Source organism: Perna viridis, chromosome 1 (assembly GCF_037379345.1).
Source record: "Perna viridis isolate PV_CMFRI_1.1 ecotype Kerala chromosome 1, ASM3737934v1, whole genome shotgun sequence".
NCBI classification, from domain to species: domain Eukaryota; kingdom Metazoa; phylum Mollusca; class Bivalvia; order Mytilida; family Mytilidae; genus Perna; species Perna viridis.
Genome location: NC_142445.1, coordinates 39421563 through 39444568, shown reverse-complemented (window position 1 = coordinate 39444568; position 23006 = coordinate 39421563). Strand labels below are relative to the sequence as shown.

The window sequence follows — 23006 nt, the reverse complement described above, 5'->3', positions numbered from 1 at the left end:
TCAATTTTAAATAAAATAATAATTTGAAGTCAAGTGCACATATACTTAAACAAATGTAAATACATAAAATTAATTAATTCTAATTATTTACTAAAAACACGCGGTCGTAATTTAGTTCACTTAGGTGTGTAGTAGAGCGCGTAATACATAATACACGAGTGCCGTGCTGACCTCACACCCTTTGTCATTTGATTAACCAATGGTAAAAAATCATTGTCAAAGGGGAAAACAATTATCCATAATCCTTTTGTCCACTTGATGAACTGTTTCCATATGTCAAAACCTTAATAAATGAACTTGGCATATTCAAAATATTTTTTTCATTAACTGTTACGTTGTCAGTGCCAATGTTTTAGTGAAACCCTTGATTTGCAAATAACGGAAACGTGATTATTTCAGCTTAAAGGATCGAACATCGTATAATTTTAATTGATAAAGGGCTACCAAAAGGTGGTATTAGCAATCAGGAGATACTACTTCATTCAAAAGATTCTCCTACCTGCCTTGCCAAGTGGGAATGGGAACTGTGCAGTTATACAGAAAGAGTAATAAAGGGAACTAAAATTCTAGGGGAAACCAAATGAATGTATTCCAGGGACCAGACATGGAAAACAGACACAACAAAGAAAACACAATAACCAAAATAATAGGTATAAAGCAACAAAAGTAAATGAGAAAAACTTGGACTCCACTAAACGTTTTTGAGGATGGATCAGGTGTACCGGTATCAAAAAAGTTCAGAGAGCTTAAATAAGCGCATTACCGATAAAAAATAAATAAAAAAAAAACAGTCAATAATCCACGACAACTTTTCCCCACAAAATCAGTTTCAAAGAAAAAACAACAAAAATTTATCCCCAGGAAATTTAATGATTATACAGTATTCACAAGCTTCCACTTGTACTATATCAAATTGGCCATTTTACATTAAGAAACGTATGGTTGAAGCACGTTTGGATATAAAAAATAGAATATTTTCGTTTTAATACGTTGTAATGTTTCAATTTTTTTAAATGTGGAAACTTTACGTTTTCCTTAAAAATCCGTATTTTCAGTGCTGTCTTCTTACCTTTTTCATCACATTTATGTTATTCATTTCAAAATTGAATCAAGTGTAAGTATTTGTTAGTATCGGGCAAAATGGGAAAAAAAAAACCAGAGCATGCATTTCAAATCCCATCGATCTGACAATACCATGTCACTCTAGGATGTTTTATCTACTTGTAAAGACCATTAGTTGAACTCTACATCACTGGATTCGCTCAGAACTCTTTTAATGAAAGGTAAGAAAAATAAGGTTTTAGACAGAGTTATCTGCCCATGAAATATTCATTTGTAGAGCATTTCAATGAATTATAACTCAATTTACCAAAGTGATATTGGAAATCTTGTCTTTTTCCCAGATACTGATGGTGCTATTGTCCAATTCCAAATTCAAAATGGTGTTTTTTTTCCAAAGCGTGTTTGACCTACTGTCTGATTCGTACAGAGACTGACACTTAACTTACCAGTCCATGCACAACTCAGACACTTTCTGTGGTAAATGCGATTCATGCTGTAGAAGAAATGCCGAACAAATGATGCATTTTCGGCCTAAATACGATTTATTTTAAGTAACGATAGTCCTTCCTGTATTCAGATTTGTATTTTTGAGAAAACCTTCGATCCATATTCCACTTAAATCAACCATATCAGACAAGACATGAACAATATCTCTTGTTAAGTGCCTTTTTTAATCAAAAATCTGTACAAATTTTATCTCAAAGTTAAAAAAAAAACAAGATGAAAAATTGTGGTTTATAACTGTTACTAAATAAGAAACAGAAGTCAAATCAGTCTGTTTTAGACTTACATGAATCACCTCCTGTATGATTTTTTATAAAGACTGCTCATTCAGCGTGTTAAGTATTATATTGTTTAATGTTCAAAATATGTGATGCTATATGATGTATGAAAGTGGTTCTTGCTGACATTTTATGTTTTATGACAAAACGTTTTTTTCAAAAATATTTTTCAACTGTTGTTTATTATCAGTAGATATCAAAACCTTGTGAATTACCCTACCGGTGCACCTGGTCCATGCTCCCAGTTTTTAGTGGAGTCCGAGTTGCTCATTTACTTTTGTTACTTTGTATGTATGATTTTAGTTAGTTTATGTTCTTTGTTGTGTATGTCTGTTTTCCATGTCTGGTCTTTGTCCCTGGATTACATTCTTTTGATTACCGCTATAACCTTGGTTCCCTTGATTACTCTCTAAGTTGGACAACTACATGTACATGTATATGCAAGGGAAATTTTCGTGTTTTAAGGATATGTTAGGTTCAAATATTGCATTTCCTGTTTCCATGGTAACCAATTCTTGTATTTCTTGTATTTCTGAAATTAGTAGAAGCATTCTCTCGTGATGTTTTGACATTCTTTGGATCAAACCCGTAACTTCCATGATGATAATGAGAAAGGTATCGTGCTCCCAGGGAAATTTCTATGTATTTCAATTGTCGGGCTTACGTGATTCTTTATTTCGATGCTATATATTAACAATGAATTGTCTCTTAATTATTTTCCTTTTAAATTGTTTTTTGTGTGAAATTATTCAGTATTAGATATCAATTACATTTATCACCCTTGTTGAAAGTATGATCGAACGGGTTTTCCTCCCTTTTGCCGTCTGATCGATGTCCCTTGTAGACAAACCGTAGGGTCAAACATCAAAAAAGGTAATCGTATAATATACAACTTCAATTATTCGTGTTAAGTACTTCTCTGTCTTACAATCTGGCAAAATGTATATAAGGTGTGGTACATTAAGAGAAAAACGTCGAGATTTTATTGCATTAACTGATCAATTATACCTGATAACCATCAGAAATAACCATCAAAGTGATTGTAAAATTTGCCTTTTTAAGATATTAATAGGTCAAATTTCAGTTGAAATGCACTATGGAAAAATGCCAGGAAAATTTTCCCGCACTCTTTCCCTCAACAAACAGTAAAAAATATCTACATCACAAATGCTTCAGAATAAACTTATATAGCTTTTTAGTTGTTTTTTTTCTAGATGTACTGAATATATTTTAGGCAAAAATAACTAAATAATCAACTGTATGATTCTTAAAGTCTGTATAGACCCAGAACTAGTCCCATAAACTTGTATGTTAAGAAATGTCTTCAGAAGCTCACTAAGTAGTAGATTTCTGCATTTACCCTCCTAATGCCTACTTTTTCATTGTTTTACATGTGCATGATGTACTTTATATCAAGTCAAATGAAACACTTCAGAAAAAACAGTATAAAAAATGAAGGTACTGTCTATTAAACAAGTTTAATACAATATCAGCACATACAAAAATAACAAAACAATGTAAATGTGAAAAAGCAAAATAGATTATATTAAATTCACAAAGCAAAAAATTTGTGGTTTGGGTTGAATAAAAAATAAAAATGCACAAGTGAATATCATTAATTTCCTTTTTTTTTCTTCTGAAATTAACAGTTTTTATGTATTTGTTTTTAATCAAAAGCCTCATCAGTGTCGTTCGTGATTGTTACCATTTCAAAGGGAATTTTTTTTTCTAGTATTAATTTTCCAAATTACCATGATATAAAGAGTTTCAGTTTGCATGGTTTATGAAACCCCCGGACTGTTAATACTACTTTATATATATATATATATATTTCACTAGAGACCAATAACATTTGTTTTCAACTTCAATAAAAACAACATTTAACTTTGAAAACGCATAAATAGGCATCACATCACATGTATTTAAACAAAATGCTATAAAGTAGCATATGCAGGTCAATTACATATACAAAAACAATGATCAGCTAAGTTTAAGAGGCTGTACAAATAGAAATCAGCTAAATCATATGGTAGAGGCAAAGTTAATTTGTTATCCCCCCCCAAGTATTTTTGTTCTAAAGTAATGTTTAAGCCTTTATGATGTCAGAGAGAACAGGGATCCGCCTGTATCAAAAGTGGATAACTTGTTTGATTTATAAATTATTTTGAAATTTGTAGTGTGTATAGTGTATTTAATTTTTACTATTTTAATTAACGACAAATACAATTACTTTATTTTAAGAATACATATGTTTGTGACATCAAAATTTAATTAGCCTTGGTCTTCCAAGCACGCCCTCTTAAAACGCATATGTATATCTATAGCTAAGGACTCATTGATATTAAACGAAAAAACGAGCATCAGACAGAATACGTAATTTATCATAATGAAATCAATTTTTGTTCTATAAACCACACGCAATATAGACTGTACTGCAAGTGATTATAGAAATGATTTATGTCGCTGACTTGGTTCACGCAAGTTAAACTCTAAGCATGCCTAGACATCCTGGATTTTTTTTATCTGCAATAATAGAACAAGCAAAATGTATTGTTTTCTTGTAACTGTTCCTGGATTTTCAAATCTGCAATTGTTATCAATATTGAGTGTCCATAAACACACAAGAACTCATTTAACTTAAATTCTGGTTTATGTCTAAAGGTACAGCTGGTTGTAAACATCAATTGTAATAAAATTCACATTCAATTCAGAACAAATTAATATATGCAAAATTTTTACATGAAAAAAATTGGACAACACACTACATGAAAAAATAAAGGGCATGTAAATGGCATGTAAAGTAATGTAATTGTAAACAAATGAGTATTTGATTTAAAATAATATATAGCAATGAAAAAGAACAGATTTGGTGAAAAGTGACAAATGCACCAGCAAATAACCTAAATTCAAAAACCGCTGCAACTACAGAGATTACATAAGACTTCAACATGTTAAAATACACATTTAAGCAAACTCTGAAATGACCTGACAACAAGAGTAATAAATCATTAGAACGATGACAATATTTATCGGAATCAAACTAATATAAAGGTAATATAACGACACAAAGACATATCAATGACAAACATCTTTGTTCATGGGCTGGATGATGGTTGATCGGCCGTGCACTACCCCTCCCCCCGCTCATCAACTTCATAATGATTTTCATATACCTTTCTACCTCCCATTTTCAAATCAATTTTTCGCCAAAAGAATATTCTCAAATTCTTTTTCAGTATAATCCCATTATTGACCCATTTAATACAAAATGCCAACATTTTTGTGATCCGATTGTTCGGGGATCTAAGTCTTTCTATGAAAGCAAACATATATAGGCATCATAATGTTGCCAAATGTCACAGCTTGCAAAACAAAAGTTGCAGTAACATGTAGGATTTTTGAGAAAATGTGTACCCCTGCCCCATCAAAGAATTGGTTAAATTAACATTCTGGGTTTTTTTTAATTATATGCGGTGATTTTCATAGTCAGAATTAATAAAATAATGTAAAAAAATACAATTTTTGATTTCCCCATAACAAGTCGCATAAATTCGGATGTACAACTTAATACCAAAACGTTTCAAAAGTGGTATTTTCGTTAGATAATTCAATATCGACAAAATAAACCCCTAGAAACTAATTTTCAAGGAAGTTTTTTTTCAGTGAAAAATATAACCCTTTCCCCTATAAAGTGGGCTCATTATCAAACAAAAGTTACATTCACATAATACCGACCTTATAAAACTTCTATATGTAGACAGGTGTGTTAATTCTGCAACGTGATTAAACATATTTCATCATACATGCAAACTAAAAATTGAATTACGATTAGCGGTATTGATCGTATAGGACTAGTGTTTTTGACATGCTTTAATTAGGGGATGTAAAACATTCCTATTGAAAAACCAGTCTAGAATGTCCTGAAAATAGCATACTTTTAGTTTCAGTTTGCATGTTTTAAAGGATTCCAAAATCAGCGTCATAATTTTATATTATTAATTCAAAATGAAGCTGCATTTTTATATATGGTCTGAGACCAAACAAAAAAAATTGACATGTTTCACCTTTTTTTTAAACCCAAAAGTTAAAACAGCACACGAGTTCAAATGATATATTTTCAAATATAGGTTGCATGTCTTCTCTTTTCTGTGTTGGATTTGTCAAGATTATTTTTGGCCTACGCTTAAGCTATTTGCCATTTTGGTTTGAGTCCTGTAAATATAGAAGAAAGATATATTTTAGGCCTAGAACAGTATCATTTGCGCAAACCCTTAAAGATAGAGTCTTACACTTTAACAGATACAATAAACCAAAAGTTAAGGAAGAGAACCCCCCCCCTTCCAAAAAAAAAAAAAAAAAAAAAAGCACAGACTGGAAAATGGCAAGGTTAACTTGCAAAACAACTGACATGTATCAAATGATATTTTGTTCCCTGGTAGCGTCCATTATTTTTCAGAAACAATTCATCTTTCCTATGTTCCATTCTGTAGGGAAGTTAAAATAATAGACTGATGAAATGGATTGCCTTTGTACTGGAAATGAACACACCATACAAATCGCTCATTTTATAATGGCTAAAATTAAAAACAAAAATTTATTTTCAACTTAAATCATGGGATGATGTCTTAATGACTGGAAACATCTCTGTAATCGGTTACGTACAAATAAAATAAGTTTTTGGATTTTTTTCAACAAAAAAGTTTTTTGTTTTGTTTTGGTTTTTGTTTGAGAAAAAAAAATTATAGTAAAATCAAGGTTCCGTTTACAGCTGTTAGTATAAAAGGTAATATATTTTATAAAGCGTTAGTGATGTTCTTTTGGCATTTTATGTTTAGTATAATTGTGTAAGTAAATATATATCTTTTGCGGTTGGTGTCAAGAAGATAGACGGAAGTTCACTACCATCTTTTAATTCAGGTCAACCGAATTTTAAGATAAAATAGACTTGTGGTTGTCATCGATCCCTTGCTTAGATAGATCAGTTGTTAAACTTGAAATATCTGTGTCTCTGACTTTCCAATGATTTCTTTCATAAATCGTCGGCATGCACGACACCTTAACTATCCCGATTAATGTTTTTGCAATAGCGTAAGTGAAAAAAAATAAGAATTGAAAAACCGTGCTTATCATGGCATTGATTGGAACACTAATTTCATATTTCCAGTTAATGTAGTATGCATCATGGTGTTTTTATGTTCTTAAGCTAGGATTTTTTTAAAGAAAATAACTTTAAGTGATATTTCAGTTTAATGAATGTAATTAAATAGACTGTATGACGAGAATAGTCATTTGGCTTAACTAGCATTGAAATCCAAACTCACGAGTCCTGCAAATTACTACTGCAATCAAATCGTGGGTGCAGAAGGTGAAGTGTATGTATCGACTACTTGGTCGTTATTTTATTGTTCTTCCTGCTTTAAGGTTAACGCCGTGATATTAAAAACCATAGGAAATTTTAAATGACAAGACTACGTATAATCGACTGTGACATCGATGAAAAAGAGGATAACGTCAGTTTTTAATGTATAGACAGGGCTGTGATATTCCTTATCTCAACTTTAAAATGTCATTATTTTAAATTCAGTTCACAAAGCCAAAGTTGCGGTCTCTTAACCACTTACAGGAGTTTCGTGGATGTCTTCAATTGTCAACACTTCAGAAAGAGGATTATGAATGACTACATTATCATCTTCATCTATAAATCTAAGTTGCTGTATCCAATTCCAGTATGACATTCCTGCATAAAACATTAGCTTACCTAATTAGACAATATCTTTGTAATAAGTCGAATTATGGTATAATATCCCTTTGCAGAGAACAAAATATGCCAAAGTGTCTAGTTTTTGTTATGTGACTAGAGATAATTTCCATGACTGCTCGTCGTTCTTAGGGTATCGTTTCAGCCAAAAAAAAATATTACACCACTAATTTTGCATTTCAATTCCTCATAAATTTTGTTTTCGAATGAAAAGATTGTTTATGTGATATTTTGCCTAATTCAATATACATCTTTCAAATTGTTATATTTTTGAAGTCTTAACTGTTCGTACCTGGTATAATTTCTGTCAGAGGTTCTCTGTCAATCTTAAAAGTAAATTTTAAAAAAAAACATATTATGTTCAATATCATAAAATCTAAATTAATTTGATACAACAGAATCAATCATACAACAACCGATCTCAACGGTGAGTTTTCATATCGAAAGTTCATACCAAATTACTCCGTGATGGCATATTCATTGGTTTCATAAAAGTGAAAGTTGAATATCGCAAAATATCACCTCGAATTACTGGGACTTTATTTCAGCACGCGAAGACTTTAATAAAATAACGGAAGAAATAGTGATATGATTCCGCATCTAGTATTCCTCATAGACATGTTACAATTCGCAATGACTGTCCTGTTTGTTCGACGAACTATAGCGAAAGCTAATAAGACAGAAATCTAGAGCCCATCAACGATACGTAAAATCCCAGAATAAGCTTATTCAAAGGTTTATAGAAGAAACACAACGCTCAAAACAAACGAGCAGGGCGATGGGCGAGTTTATTATGATGTTGAATTTAAAAAAAAAGAGAGTTGATATTCTGCAATAATCAAATATCAGGAGTTATTACAAATATTCTTCTTGATTTTTTTGGAATATTTTGGCCACTTGACATGCATCTTTCATTTGGAAAATTCAAGCGATCGTACGTGTATGACGTCACCAATGGTTGACAATGCCACACTATCGCTTTCGACGAATCAGGTGTTATAGAAAATGATACACAATCATACAACAACCAATCGCAACAGCGAAATTTTCATATCACTCGTTCATATCACATCGTCCATGTTGTGAAATCGAGCCGTCCAAGAAGTAGATAAAACGACCAAATCATATAAAGAATAATCAATAGAAAAAAAGAATTAACATTCGGTTAAATCATTAGTTTGTACTTCACACATAGCATGTCTAAGCTTTATATAAGTAACTGATCAAAACGCACAATGTTGCAGTATGTTTATGGTTAAATCAGATCATAAGGTGTTAACGCTAAAATAAGTATAGCAAATCAATTCACGTTCATGTGGAACAATATTTTATCAGCCGATTTTAACTATAAAGATGTATTAATCTTGTATTTTTGTTAGCGTACTTACGATTATTACTCTGCTGTCTTTGTCTTTAAATTTTGTTTCCGAAAATAACGGGTTACAAGTGGAAGACTTTAGCTTAGTATCTTTAAAATTAATATTGTCTTAGTCATATTCATTTATATCTATTTTTAATTTCATATTCAGATAAATTCAGAATATTAATTAATCTTCTGACAAATTTCATCATTATCATAACTTGTTTGGAAAAAAATTGCAAAAAAAATTTCCTCACCTGCAATGGATTTTTTCAAAATACAAAACATAGAACCTGAGCAGGCGCAGTCAGTGATTTCGTAAGATAAATGCTATACTTCAAATACAAGTTCAAGCAATGCTAAAGATGAAAAAAATGCACATATACATTGCAGACTAAGTCTACTACAAAAATAGTAATAAAGAGTCTGTTTACATAATAAAATTATATCAACAGCAAAATAATTACCTTCCGTCCTCGATTTGGTGTCTTTTGAGTTTTTGGTTTTTTTCAGCTTAAATATAAATAGATTAAAGTAAGAAGGCAACTAAGTTAAAAGAAGAATTAGCCTTTATAAAACCACGCGATTTATAACAAACTATAGAAAAAAATCAAAACAAAAGTTGAATGTTATATTTTTGAAAAGTATGAAATATATTTGTAGTGTAAATGTAAACATTTTGCTATTTAATTACAAGTTAAATATCAGTTTTATATATTCATGGTGATAATTTTATAGATTTCATACCTTCCTAAATTTATTACATGTTGTAGATTTTTCAGATGTGGCCATTCTATCTACTTCGTTTTTTCTTCTGCGATTACTTAAGCTCTTTTCTATAACTTTCTTCACCTTAGATACATTATATAATTATAAATTATATACGCTACATGTAAACACTTTTGCGTGGAAAAATTAATAAATAAGTACTCTTCTGACCAAGAATCAAGTAAAATGTGTACAAGGTGTAGCTTATGAAGAAAATAAACGCAGAGATCTTTGCGCTTTCAAAGTATTTATAAATCATACTCTGCAGAAATAACCTTCAGAGTGTTTATAAAGTTGACCTTTTTAAGATATTGATAGGTCAGATTTAGTCATAATGTATTATTGAAAAAAGGCGGTAAAATTTCCTGCACTGTTTCCCGTTATAAGCAGAAACAAATATCTACGCCACAGATGCTTAAGGATAAAATAAAGTAGCTTTTCAATATGTATTAGTTATATTTGAGGCAAAAAGACGAAATTGGGGGAAATGTTGTGCAACACATTATCCCAAACTTTCAAAGAATGGTACTTTATGTAAATGAGAGAGAAAAAAACATAAGGACTGAAAATATTAGTTATTTACTGATTTTAAGAAAAAGTTTATTTTAATGTAAAGCAAAAACTGAATACTACCATACAAAATTCACAAGTATTTGTCCGAATGATAACACAATACAATTATTCAAGACATTACTCAAAAGGTTTGTACCAAACATCGGCGATAAAATATAGAAACATAAAACTAGAATGGTAATTCAGAGACATGACTAAAATTTGAAAACAGGAAACAGAAACCATCTAAACGCACAACTTACCTAAAAGAAAAAAATAAGAATACATAAATAAAAACAAGACAGCACACATAAAAATTAAAATTACTTGCATGCTAATATTTTATATTTTGGCAAATATTCAACCAGTGAATTTGACTTCTTCCATTTTTTTATTTTGATTTTTATAGACGCGCCCTTTCATCTGGTGAAAAGTTGTGTCTTTATATAATTTATTTATTACTGACCACATATAATGGATCATTAAATAATAAAATGAATATATTTGGCGTCGTATGCACTTATGGTTCTTATAAGACTAAATAAAGGAATTGGTTGTTACGATTATAGAAAAGGTGACAATTTTCTTGCACAACTTGAGCGAATGAAGATATTTAGAATAGAAGTTCAAAATGAGATAATTTTGATAGAGGCAGAATGTATTTTCCGAACATCCAGATGGTGAAATATGTCTTTGAATATGGTTTCATCAAACCGAAATTCTTTTACGTGTAATATAATCATACTTACGTTTGGGTCCATACATACATGCACCAGGAATATCAGTGCACCCTGAATTCATTAAAATTGCATATAATTATCTAATATAGGGCGAGTACTCTATTACCTATACGAATGTAAACTTGAACCCTTTGTCTTAATGTCGTCGTGTTTTTACTCTACCGTATACTACAGGGATTTTCCTTATTTTTTACTGCATTGCATGTTGAAGCCAAAATATGAATTTGTATTTTCATTCATCGCACTTCTGCCTAAATACATGACTATGATGACCATGCACATTTAAAATTTACCTGAGAAAAATAAATGATGTCTACTTGATCACTGATATTCAAGGAGAACTAGTGTTTGCCTAGTCATTAAAGGTATTATTTAACATTTTTTGAGTTGAAGTGGACAAAAATGGCTATATGAAATGCTTAAGGTACACATTTTTGCCTATTTCAACTCAAAAAGTGATAACAAATAAAATTTCTGTAAATACAATAAAAAAAGCGTTGACGTAAACATTGTTTGACAAACTCAACAAAAAGAGTGTTGACAAATAATTGTCTTTTAAAACAAATGTTTTGTTACCGTCGACGGAAAATAACTGATGCAAACCTGGAGCAAATAAAAAGTCTCTGGAGACATTTATGTTTGTGTCTTAAAATGACTGTGAATGATCATATTAGTCATTATTTTGTTTAGTAGTGTCAGAAATATAAATAATCATAAATATTGATTTAAATCATAATCTATATTGGGTATATACTAACCAACATTGGTTTTGTAGCTTGTTAGGAAAACATACAAATACATTACTTGTAAAATTGTTTAATTGGCAATCATTTATTGAATGTTTCAGATTTAAAAAAAAATATATTTCACATTGTCAGATAAAGTCAGAACTTCACCAAAAGTCAGAATGCGAAAATCAATACGCTGATAAAAAAAAACCTAGTAATTACTGTTGAAAAAAAAACAATAAGTTATGGAGAAAATATGTACATGTATAATAAATAGGATACTAAATGGGATAGCGTTAATAACCAAAAAATAAATTATCGTGCCAAGAATATTTAACCCATGCGCGTAACAAGTTCAAAACACTCTCTTCAATTATTCTATTATTACCTGCAACGAGTTACAAATTACAAAAAGGTAGGCAAACACAACTGAATCTTCATGGAAAACGAAAAGTCCAAAAAGCCACGTTAGACCAAACACAGGTGTTAATACCATTAAACTCCGGAGACCTGTCCTATAATATTTATTTAATATATAAAGCCTCATACACAATTCTTTATACATTCTAAATACAAAAATACTAATTGATCCAATATTGCAACTTCTATGTGCATGTGTTTCTCGGATTAAATATTGCAACTTTCTATATGCACGTGTTTCCGGATAAACCTCTTAACAGCTAGAACAAATTAAATGACATGTAAAGAACTCAATTCAAAAATATATGGTATATACATATATATATATAATGATGTTAATAAAAAAATTAACAAAACAACGATCAAACACGAGTTTATAAAAAGGAAACCTTTAGCTGTAACTCATACTTAATTTTCTGTTTCTTTGTTTTTTTCATCGTTGTTCTCGTTGAAAACCTCTTCTTTAACACCAAACAAGTTACTATGATGTTAAACTAAAAATGAAAGAAAACTTAAATACAGTAAAAAAAGGTACAAAAAACTGAAAAGGTTAAAACATATAGCTTTCAAAACATAATATTCTATTAAAAAGAAGGATTTAGTACAGGTATTGACAAAAACGTTTTACGTTAATATAGTACTTACAAAAACAACGACAGCACATGGACCAAGAAATGAGTAAATCAAGCCATTCTCTTTTGCCAGCCAACAACTGTAATGAGGAAAAACGACACATTACTAGATACCACACAATAATTTAATTTCAGAAGTAACACGGTTTCTGATTGGAAAAAAAAAGTTCAGTTATCATCTCATATACCAAGTTTTGTAATGACTGTGGCGTCATCAAACTTTTTCTAATAATTTAGAATTATTGAGAAATGGTTTAAAAATAATGCTATGCACAACGTGATTGAGGTTTTTTTCTTCATAGACCGACCCAATATAACAACCATTCATGAAATGTTCAAAACAAAACGGTTGAAAACAAACATCATGGCTTCACGTTTGGTATAGCTATAAAAGCAATGCTATTTGGAGTAAAAATATTCACAGACAGCCAGGCTGCACTTGTTTAAAAGCCTTAATCGAGGAGGTTTCTAAATTATTGTTGGTCTTATATTATTACATGCATTCTCAAACAATGATTTTTAGCAACAATGACATCTATAGATAAATCAAAACATAAGACTCTTTAATTTATCATGAATTATTTTACCTGAAGATTTTTCTAACCTTACAGATTTAAATCAATCATTTCATAAGCTACTTACAATTTATCAGTTCCATATCCATTCAAATGAGTTGCACATCCAAAAATCACAACTATGAGTAACGGGATGCCTTTAAATTTATATAAAAATCAATGTATTCATAATGTAATCAACTGGATAATAAAGTCTTATAGTAAAACGGCGATATTTAGTATATAAGTTGTCTTAATAAATATGCTAACATATTATTCTTTTAAACATTAACAGTAATCAATGCGAAAGCGTCCTTGAAAGTTGCGTACATTGTTTTTTTAAGCTATGCCTACAAATGAAATTTATTACCATATGACATTGGTATCAGGAATCTGTTTATTGAGTGTCTTGTTCGAAAAACTGCTAACACCATAATAGCATAAATAACTCCTTCTGATGCCATAAGGAATACAGCTACTAGAAACAGGTAGTGAAGTACTACAGCCACAGCAGTGCAAATAGTCTAAAAAGTGATGCAAAGTATTTTCTAGTATTAAGTTAAAGATTAATGTTGCCTAAAAGAAGACTTACGAATAAAGTAATTTTGAATGTGCTCTGGTAAGAATTGGTCAAAAGAAACTTATTTTTATGGACCTTAATTATACAACTCCGCTTTAAAATGTGATAAACATCAATGTAATATAAACATTTTCCAATTTTATTTCAAAACTTCCAACCTCATCTATTTAGACACAGAAAAAAAATGGTTTTTTTTTTATTTATCATTATTCAAGATGTGGATCTTCTGGTTGATATTTTGTTTTATCTTAATAAGAGTTTTTAAAATCTAAAACCACGCAATACTCATTCATAAATACCTCACATGTAATCAAGTAACACATAACTTGTGTTAGGCTATGAGTTCTTCTTCCATTCGAAATAAAAATTCACTAATAGTTTTTTCTCTCAGTCATTGAGACAATTGTGTACCTTATTATCTGTTCTTTTCACCCCAAACATAAATATCAAGTATGCTGATACCAAAGTTATACACAGAATCAATAATATGACTGCTTTTTCGGATTTAAGGTGCCTGCAAATTAAGTACATTTTATAATGTATTATCCATACTTAATCTCCAGAGCTCAATGTGCTGTGGCCTAAGGGTTATATATTTTGGTCGATATACTATGAAAAGTATTGCATAACATATAGTTCTTTTAAGAGATAATTATAGTTTAATGACTCATTTAATCCACCAAATATGAATAAATATATATAAAATAGAGATGACAGGTATACGTTGACGGTAGATAGCTATATCAAGATGTCAATATAAACTTATATTGAAATAAAACTGATCTAAATGATACTTAATTGTCTCTGGATTATATAATTATATATGATGTATATATTGGCTGATCATTTAGCATAATCCTGTGTCTCTAGACTTACCATCAAACTTCCAAGATTTCGTTTCTTAATTAGTTCCGTATTTTTTTTTATTGCCCCTTATAGACCAAGACATATATTTTTTGTCAAAATTATTTCATTATAGTGTGTAATCGCAAGACTGCATTAAATATGTTGTAGTAGCTAATTTGCCGTCCAAATATAAGAATCAGATCTGTGAGATAAAACAAAATAAAATTCATCTATTGCTACATTACAGATCATCTCAACATTAATAGCGATCGACATGGAACAAGGTACATTGTATACAACTTCAATCACTTACCACCACTTGCAAATGTAGATAGAGATAGTCAAAATAAGAAACACAATGGATACTACGAAGCCAAACAGAGACATCATTGACATGATTTCTTGATGAACGTCACTCTAAAATAAAACCGAGAAAGTTATTTTAATAGTGATAAATAAATGCTTGTTTATTTTTAAAAAATCACTGAAAATGGCCGTTCAGTATATTCTTTTGTTTTGTTGCTCAAACTGAGTAGTGCATATAATGTAGTTGTTCGACATGGAGATGTTTATTGAACTAGTTCAAATATAAACTTTTGGTCGGTATAACTAGTTCAATATCAAATATTTGTTTTCATGTAAACATGGTGTTTCAAATATTCATTTAATAAGATAAAAGGGGTTTGGAAAATTATCCCTGATGTTGTATTTGAAATATTATTTCTCCTCCGGGCAATATTTACCAAAATATTTGCAATAATGTGAATACATTTTATATTGTTATGGTAAGTGATGAGTTGATCTTTCGTATAAAATATGTAATTAAATGCAACATAATAACAGCATCGTAGGAAGATCGAGTACTTTAACCTGTGACAAGATGTGTCATTAACGATAACCTTATTTCTAAACACGCTAAATTGCATCCCTTTTCATGAATTGTGAATACATGTTTACAATTATGATCAATTATAAAATATTATCTAAGAAAAAGGAAAATATATCACTTTTTAATTATCATCATTGGTTATTGTGCTTAGGTGCATTATGTTTTATAAATTTTACTTTAATGATTAGCACCCTTTTCTATATTATAGCGTAATTTTAAAAGTAATATTCATGCAGATTTCAAATTTGTTGTGAGCATGGTTGGTGACATCTGGACAGTCTGAACAGCAGATTGATTGTACAAATATTTCCGTCGTTTTCGATGCAAACTCTCTATCATTATTTTTAAAACAGAAAACCAAACATAACAACAAAAAACAGGACGCATATTGCAATCGTTTTGACAAAGAATCAAAGTTTCATAACACGTTACTTACGAAATCTGTAGCGCTTATCAAGACTGCAAAATTTGTGAGATGGTCACAATAGCATTCCATGAACGTATCATTTACAAAACCAGCTCGACACCCATCTGTAGCCCAACCACCACCATTCCTACATGTAGTCATTAAAACATTATGAATTTTGTCCAGAAAAGTATATAATTTATCATCAGTGCTGATGCCTCATTTTGTAGAAATCCCCAGTTCTAGATTTTGCTTTCTTAATTCTTAATTTTTTTATAAAGTAAAGAGCATCTCTTGAACACATATTTGTGTCGCAATCTTTTTACATGCATTTATTCTTATGCTGCTCCTTGACAGACCTGTCAAAATATCCGAAATTTACCATTTTTTATTAGATTGATACTTTGGTATCTTTTGCATAAAGGGACATAACTGTTTAAATTCATTTATTCATTACTTACGCCAAAGTACTATTCCAGTATGAGCATAATCGTTCGGGGAGATTTGTCTGCAAAAAAGGGATGCCTATGATTAATTTAATCCTTTTTTAATTTTTACCTTAGAATTGCTATTGTGTAACCGTTTATGTCATCATGCAAAATTAATTAACTGAAATATAAATGATATTTATCTTTTATCCTTGGCCTGATTCGTACGATAACCGTATCAGATACTGTAGTTTTTTTCGATGCCAAAACTGAATTATATGCGAAATAATTTATTATTTCATTGACATGTATATTAAAGCCGAACAATAGAGCTAACCAGTAACGAGGTAAATCAAAATTAATACCCCTTCTATTTCAAATGTCATCCGCACAGGAGGATCGAGTTTCTTCAATATGTCCATAGATGGTACAGAAAATGCAATGATTGGGGATCCAATTTTTTCCTTCATAAGCCTGAAACATTAATTCATTTACAGTAAGCAAAATATGAAAACTAAAGTCAACAAAGAATGAATACATACATAAATTATTTGTTAAGCAGTATAACTTTCTCCTTTTATTATTGTATTTGTGTCTCTATATTTCAACTGATTAGTCACGTCCTCAAACATTATGCAAACATAAAACGTTTGCTTAGGGTATATCAAATAGCTCGGCACTTAAATAAAGGTCTTTTTTTTCTTTCGTTTTCTTTTTTTACTTCTTTATTTTCTGGTTTCTTTTTTTTCTTTTTCTTTTTTTTTTAGTATTTTTATACCATATGATGTACATATGTATTATATTTTGGAAGCCTGTTCCAAAGTATAAGACTTCAGGATGTAAAATTGTTTGTTCCTACCCTTTAGGGAATAATTTCCCCAGAGTTTTATAGTATGCAGCCGAATATTTCACACTGTCGGTCACTGAAAAAAGAAATATTGGAAAACAAGGATTTTCAAACAAACAAAATGATATAAAAAAAACACCGCCCCGTGCAGGTCCGGGTGTTAAAAGAATAGGCCTGCAGCAGCGCTAAGCTTGTCGTATAAGGCGACTAAATAGTGCTCAGAAACCTAGCCAGGGGCTAGGCGCTCTGCCCACAGAGCAACTGGGATGTGTGCCTTAGGCGGTGGAATGGGGTACCCCTGGCGTGTTACATGCTGGGGTTGTCAGGCTATAATACGGAAAACCTGACCGCAAACCATAGTGGTGCACCGTGTTGGGAAAGATGCCACGTTCCTCGCACGTTAAAGAACCCTGCTGTGGTATTCGATAGTAGTAGGAACCTTTGCGCTCCGCCACAGGAGGCTAAATTGCCCAACCTTACCCACCCACCCTTTTTTTTCCAGTGGCAATCAAAATTTGTTGACCCTATTATCCTTGTGACCCGTCCTTTTTTTCTTCATTTCATGTTCATTTTATCATCCATTTCATGTTCATCGTCTGAATATAGCTGAAATATTGCCGCTCGGACGTTAAACCCCAACAAACAAACAAACATAAAAAAACACCTGCTGAATTGTCATTGGCCCTAACACTTGTTGATCATGGAGTAAAGAACACTACATCTAAGCAGTATATTATAATCTTAAAATATTTGAAAACATTTTTTTCTAAAACAACTCAGAAGCGGAAGAAAATTTCTCAAATCGAGATAAAACAGAGTACATTTACGTATTTTTTTTAATCGGAGAAAAGTATAGAGGGCAAGCTTATAACAACAAAATATTTCGGCCAGGAAATGCAATGATACAAAAGGCTTATTGTGTAGATTCTCAGAGAGTTCAACAATACACTATATTTTCTTACTAAAAATATCTCATGTAATAAGCTATTTTCCAACAATTTGGCTTATTTCGCTTTATCATCGTCTTCGATTTTAATGCAACATATTCTTGAAGAGTAATAAAACTTCTTTTTTAATGAAGGAGCTTATAACTTGTTAACTCTGAATCTAAAATTTTTAAGCACTTTTCTTTAAGAACTAATTTGGATATGTTTCTAAACATACATATGTACCTCTTCCAATCCATAGCCAAGGCATTTATTTGCATAAAAACTTCTGATAATTATTCAATAAGAGGTTGTCCATGTAAAAAGATCGTGCAGGCAGATTATATGATGTGAGTGGCACTGGATGAATTGTATTCCACTGCTTTTTGTTCCAATGTAATGTATATACGATATATATGTCAAAAATCACAAAGTTCGTTTTGAATCGACAACAGATTGCTCAGAGAATGATTTTAAAGTTTCCTATCAGAGCAACCAAATTTTGTTCAAATTTTCTCTCTTTTTTTCGATGAATTTCAATGCTTTCTATGTGATTTATTTCTCTTCTATCGCTGTAGTCAAAACGCAGTTAATATTGTTTAATTAAAACCAACATTCAACCTTGAGAAAGGATGTATTTTTGATATGAAATAGGTAAAAAAAAACGTTTGAAATGCCTGTTTTGTTTTGCATGGACACCATTTTAAGTGTTAATAATATCGATTATAATTTTACAGACTTGAATACATAACAACTAGGAAAACAAAGGTCATCTGAATATTCAAGTATTAATAGGTTAACAAAAACTTAAATTTTACCGAACTCATGTTGTACTTCTTGGTCAATTTCCGGTAGTGATCCTGGCAAAGAAAAAGTTTCCACACCCGAAAAACAACTTCATACTTAGTGAATACATTCATTATCGCATATACTCCATCATATATGAAAATGGAAAGATGTATTTTGAGATTGTAGTCATAAAAATGGATTTTAAAATATTCACAAGAACAACAAAATTAACGATTCTCAATGGTTTTTGTTAAATGACGTATAACAGTGACAATTGTGGCGTCATTCTAATAAACTTAAGTAAAAAAAAAACGTTTTCTTCCTTATGTTTATATAAATTACTTTGTTTTGAACAATGTTTATGTTACTACAACAAAGTTGATATTTTTTGGCTATTACCATATTCCTATGCCCATACATCTTTGGATAACGGTACAGCTCTTAAATAATAACTATCTACTTACCATTTAAATTATTTCTGATTGTTTCTTCCGAAAAGAAAACTGAACTTTTCACTTTGAATTCTTTGTTCCTTGGAAAGCTAATAGCGGATATGTTAATATGGTCGATTTTCAAGACTGTAAATCATGAAATAAACGAACCGTGCATTCATTTGATCAAGACTCAGTTAAGTAAGAATGTACAAATTAACCCACTGTTATATAACACATTGCTTGTAGCAAGGTTTTTTTTTTCTTAATGTAAGAATCAGCGGAGAGAAAAAGAGGTCCCAATCAGTTCGTTTGTAATCACTTAAATATGCCATGATTACCCTATCTAGTGCTTCAAAAATATGTTTTCAGTTTTAGTGTTCCATTTGTTAATATAACGGATACAAAATTGAATGTCATGAAAATGTAGCGAAATAATTCACATTTTCTATGGTGACTTTTATATGCATGTGGCAAGAAACTTAAGTATGCCAAAACACCAGAATCATATTAAGTATTCTTACAACTATCCATCCAATCATATTTTTTTTAATGTTTGCCACAAATTTGACAATTAGACAGCGACTCTAATTTAAACATCATGGAAATTACTTGTTTATTTTTAACCCATCACATAACGTTATCATAATTCATGTTTAACTAAAGGAAAATATATCTAATAATTCTTCTTAACATATTACAAGCATTATCAACCTAAGTTTAGTTCTTGTTTTTCGTGTATACTACTTACCAATATTGTCACCAACGACAGAAATAGGTTTGTCAACTGGAAGTGTCTTTAACACTGTGTCGGAAACGTTTGATACAATATCCATCAATTGTACAACACTATTATCCCCTGTCTGAAATAACTTGATTTCTTTAAATATTATAACTTCACTAACCACATATTTAATTTAATGCCAATTATTATAGAAGATCAAGATCTATAAGAACATATATAAAGAATAATCAAGGGAACCAAGATTATAGCGGTAATCAAAAGCATGTCATGCAGGGACAAAAACCATAAATGGAAAACAGGCATATACAACAAAGAACATGAAGTAACTATAATCAAACATACAAAGTTACAAAATCAAATGAGCAACTCGGACTCCACTAAAAACTGGGAGCATGGACCATGTGCACCGTGAAAAACTATGACAGTTGAATAAATCAGTTTTCATGGCGCAGATGGATACACCATAACGACCCACGAGTTCATGATGACGATCATAAAATTTTTGTAGTGATGACTTCAAACTAGTAGCAGCATAACACTGTTCTAGAAGCCTATTTGCAAGGAATCTAACGCGATACAAAAAGTCTGCGTAGTTTCAGCAAGCTCTGGCCTGAGATGTGATAAGAACACTCAGAACACATACGCAGGTTCTGAAGGAATGTTGCAACTGATGAAAGGAAAGTTGACAATTCTGAATGAAAAGTCATCATGTTTAAAAGAATAAATCAGAAACATAACAATTAAACATGGTAATGTATGTAAACTCATATAATTACTTCTCTATAATTCTCCTGCCAAGAATCTTCACTATCTCCAGAAAGAAACACATCTGTTGCTTTAAAGAACTCCTGGAACGAATATGAACATAAATGTCGACTTCGAAAACCGAACCAGTTTTCAGGAAACGTACTTTCATCTTTTTTAAATTGTTTATCATTATATGTCATTTATTTACTTATTTATTTATCCTTTTTTATAAATATACTCACTGTGAGACTTAAATGTGAAAGAACACAAACGTATGAACATCAAAATACATTGATATATAAGGATGTTAAATTGAATACTAAATGAAAAACTTTCATGGACAAACCGTATATTGCAATGTAACTAATTTTCACAGTGTGCATTGGTTGACATAAATACATAAAGAATACGTTCAAACCTCTGTTGTCTTTTCATCGATTCCTTCTTCCCGGTTAGTTACAATATCAGATACAGTAGATAACACCTGTACTCCTGATCTTACATCACTTGCCGTTATATTTGGTCGTGGAATCGCTTTATTTTCATCCTTAAATTCTCGAATCACATTCGCAAGTTTGTCGATTCCAACTCCATTTTTTATTTTATCTAACTATAACAAACAAATCAGCAATTATTACGTAATATGTTCCTTAATGTTTGTTTATTTGTTTGTTTGGTTTTTTTAATTATTTGGCAAGTTGAAAGTATATGTGAACAGAATGGTACTTAAATGTCTATTATATGTCAGTCTTCAAACACAGCAAATTGAATAAAAAGAATCTTCTGGACATTCACGTTGAAACATTTGTATTTAACAACTTACATCAATCTCATGTCGGCATCAAAGTGACACGGGCTGATGTCATTTTGTTTTAAAGGAAGGCTTGAAAGGCTTTGGTGAAATTGAATATAATACAAACATATCACTGATTTCAAAAGTTATATCCCTTAATCCAAAGGATCAAGGAAAGGTACCTGTCTTTATAAAAATACGCCAACCTGATCCTTAGAACCCAACAAATAAAACAGAAAATAACCAAGCGACGACCAATTCTATATAAAACACAAAAGCAAGGAACATTTTTCAGACTGATTTAAGTTGGTTAAGTAGGATGCACAATGACCAAAATTACTTCCAAAAAAATTGTTTTCAAACATGAATCGAAAATTGTTTCAAAATAACTGGTCCATCACTGAATAAAAGCAATAACTACATGATTCATTCATTGTTGTGGAACGTCCTATGGTAGATATTTCATTTCAGGACGACTACGACAGTCAAACAGATCCTGATTTCTATTGTGGTAGAAACAACATCCTGCAGGTAGGTATGTCACCCCACTTTGACACATTCTCCTTACTTTGAAACAACAGGTCGTCACTCTATACCATTTAACCGTATTTTCTGCTTTTTAATTTCTCTTTTATTCTGGTTCAGTTATTGTATTTAGCAGTTGGTAAAAACAACAAATTCAATGTCTCTTTTATATATACTGACATAGGACAAGTACTAAATTGGAAAATTAATGGTTGTGAATATTTTTTGTTATTTTTTCAGGAATAAAACCTTTAAACCCACTGGTGGATATAAAATATGAAAATACAACCTAAAGAAAAACAACAAACTTTCAAGAAATGAACAATTACCCGAAGTTACAATAAAATGCTGCTATTTATCACGTCATCTCAAATCTGAATCCATTAAATACTAAATAAATTATTTTCTTGCGCATGTTTACATTATGCAATATTCGCAATATACATGTATATATAGTTCTGATGAAATTTAATGCACTTAATCCAATAAAAATCTTTCACATAAAACACTCAAATTAGAGCTGTAAATTATGGTATTTAATCAAAAAATACAATTACAATGTTCAGTGAAAAGAAACGAAGAAATATTATCTATAAAATATCATTGCACCTAGCCGTATTGCCAAACATTATGGTAATGAAAGAGTAATCCAGGGGTCCAAGATTATATTGGAAATCAAAACCAGACATGGAAAACAG

The 23006-nt window shown here is 30.8% G+C and overlaps 1 protein-coding gene across 1 annotated transcript in view; it reads right to left on the bottom strand.

The window, feature by feature from the left end:
- Positions 1-3423: 3423 nt before the first annotated feature.
- Positions 3424-23006, bottom strand: part of LOC148628707 (adhesion G protein-coupled receptor L4-like) — a 35881-nt gene continuing 16298 nt past the window's right edge. The window contains exons 8-29 of the mRNA XM_088592890.1: positions 21409-21600; positions 21020-21091; positions 20250-20361; positions 19532-19645; positions 17365-17428; positions 16871-16979; positions 16539-16585; positions 16108-16225; positions 15096-15199; positions 14348-14450; positions 13727-13880; positions 13445-13514; positions 12816-12882; positions 12579-12664; positions 12139-12265; positions 11032-11073; positions 9710-9814; positions 9430-9475; positions 8991-9070; positions 7895-7928; positions 7466-7581; positions 3424-6056 (exon numbers count right to left, since the gene is read on the bottom strand). Coding sequence (XP_088449016.1) covers positions 6033-6056; positions 7466-7581; positions 7895-7928; positions 8991-9070; positions 9430-9475; positions 9710-9814; positions 11032-11073; positions 12139-12265; positions 12579-12664; positions 12816-12882; positions 13445-13514; positions 13727-13880; positions 14348-14450; positions 15096-15199; positions 16108-16225; positions 16539-16585; positions 16871-16979; positions 17365-17428; positions 19532-19645; positions 20250-20361; positions 21020-21091; positions 21409-21600 — 1986 coding nt within the window. The 3' untranslated portion in view covers positions 3424-6032. The remainder of the gene's footprint in view (positions 6057-7465; positions 7582-7894; positions 7929-8990; positions 9071-9429; positions 9476-9709; positions 9815-11031; positions 11074-12138; positions 12266-12578; positions 12665-12815; positions 12883-13444; positions 13515-13726; positions 13881-14347; positions 14451-15095; positions 15200-16107; positions 16226-16538; positions 16586-16870; positions 16980-17364; positions 17429-19531; positions 19646-20249; positions 20362-21019; positions 21092-21408; positions 21601-23006) is intronic.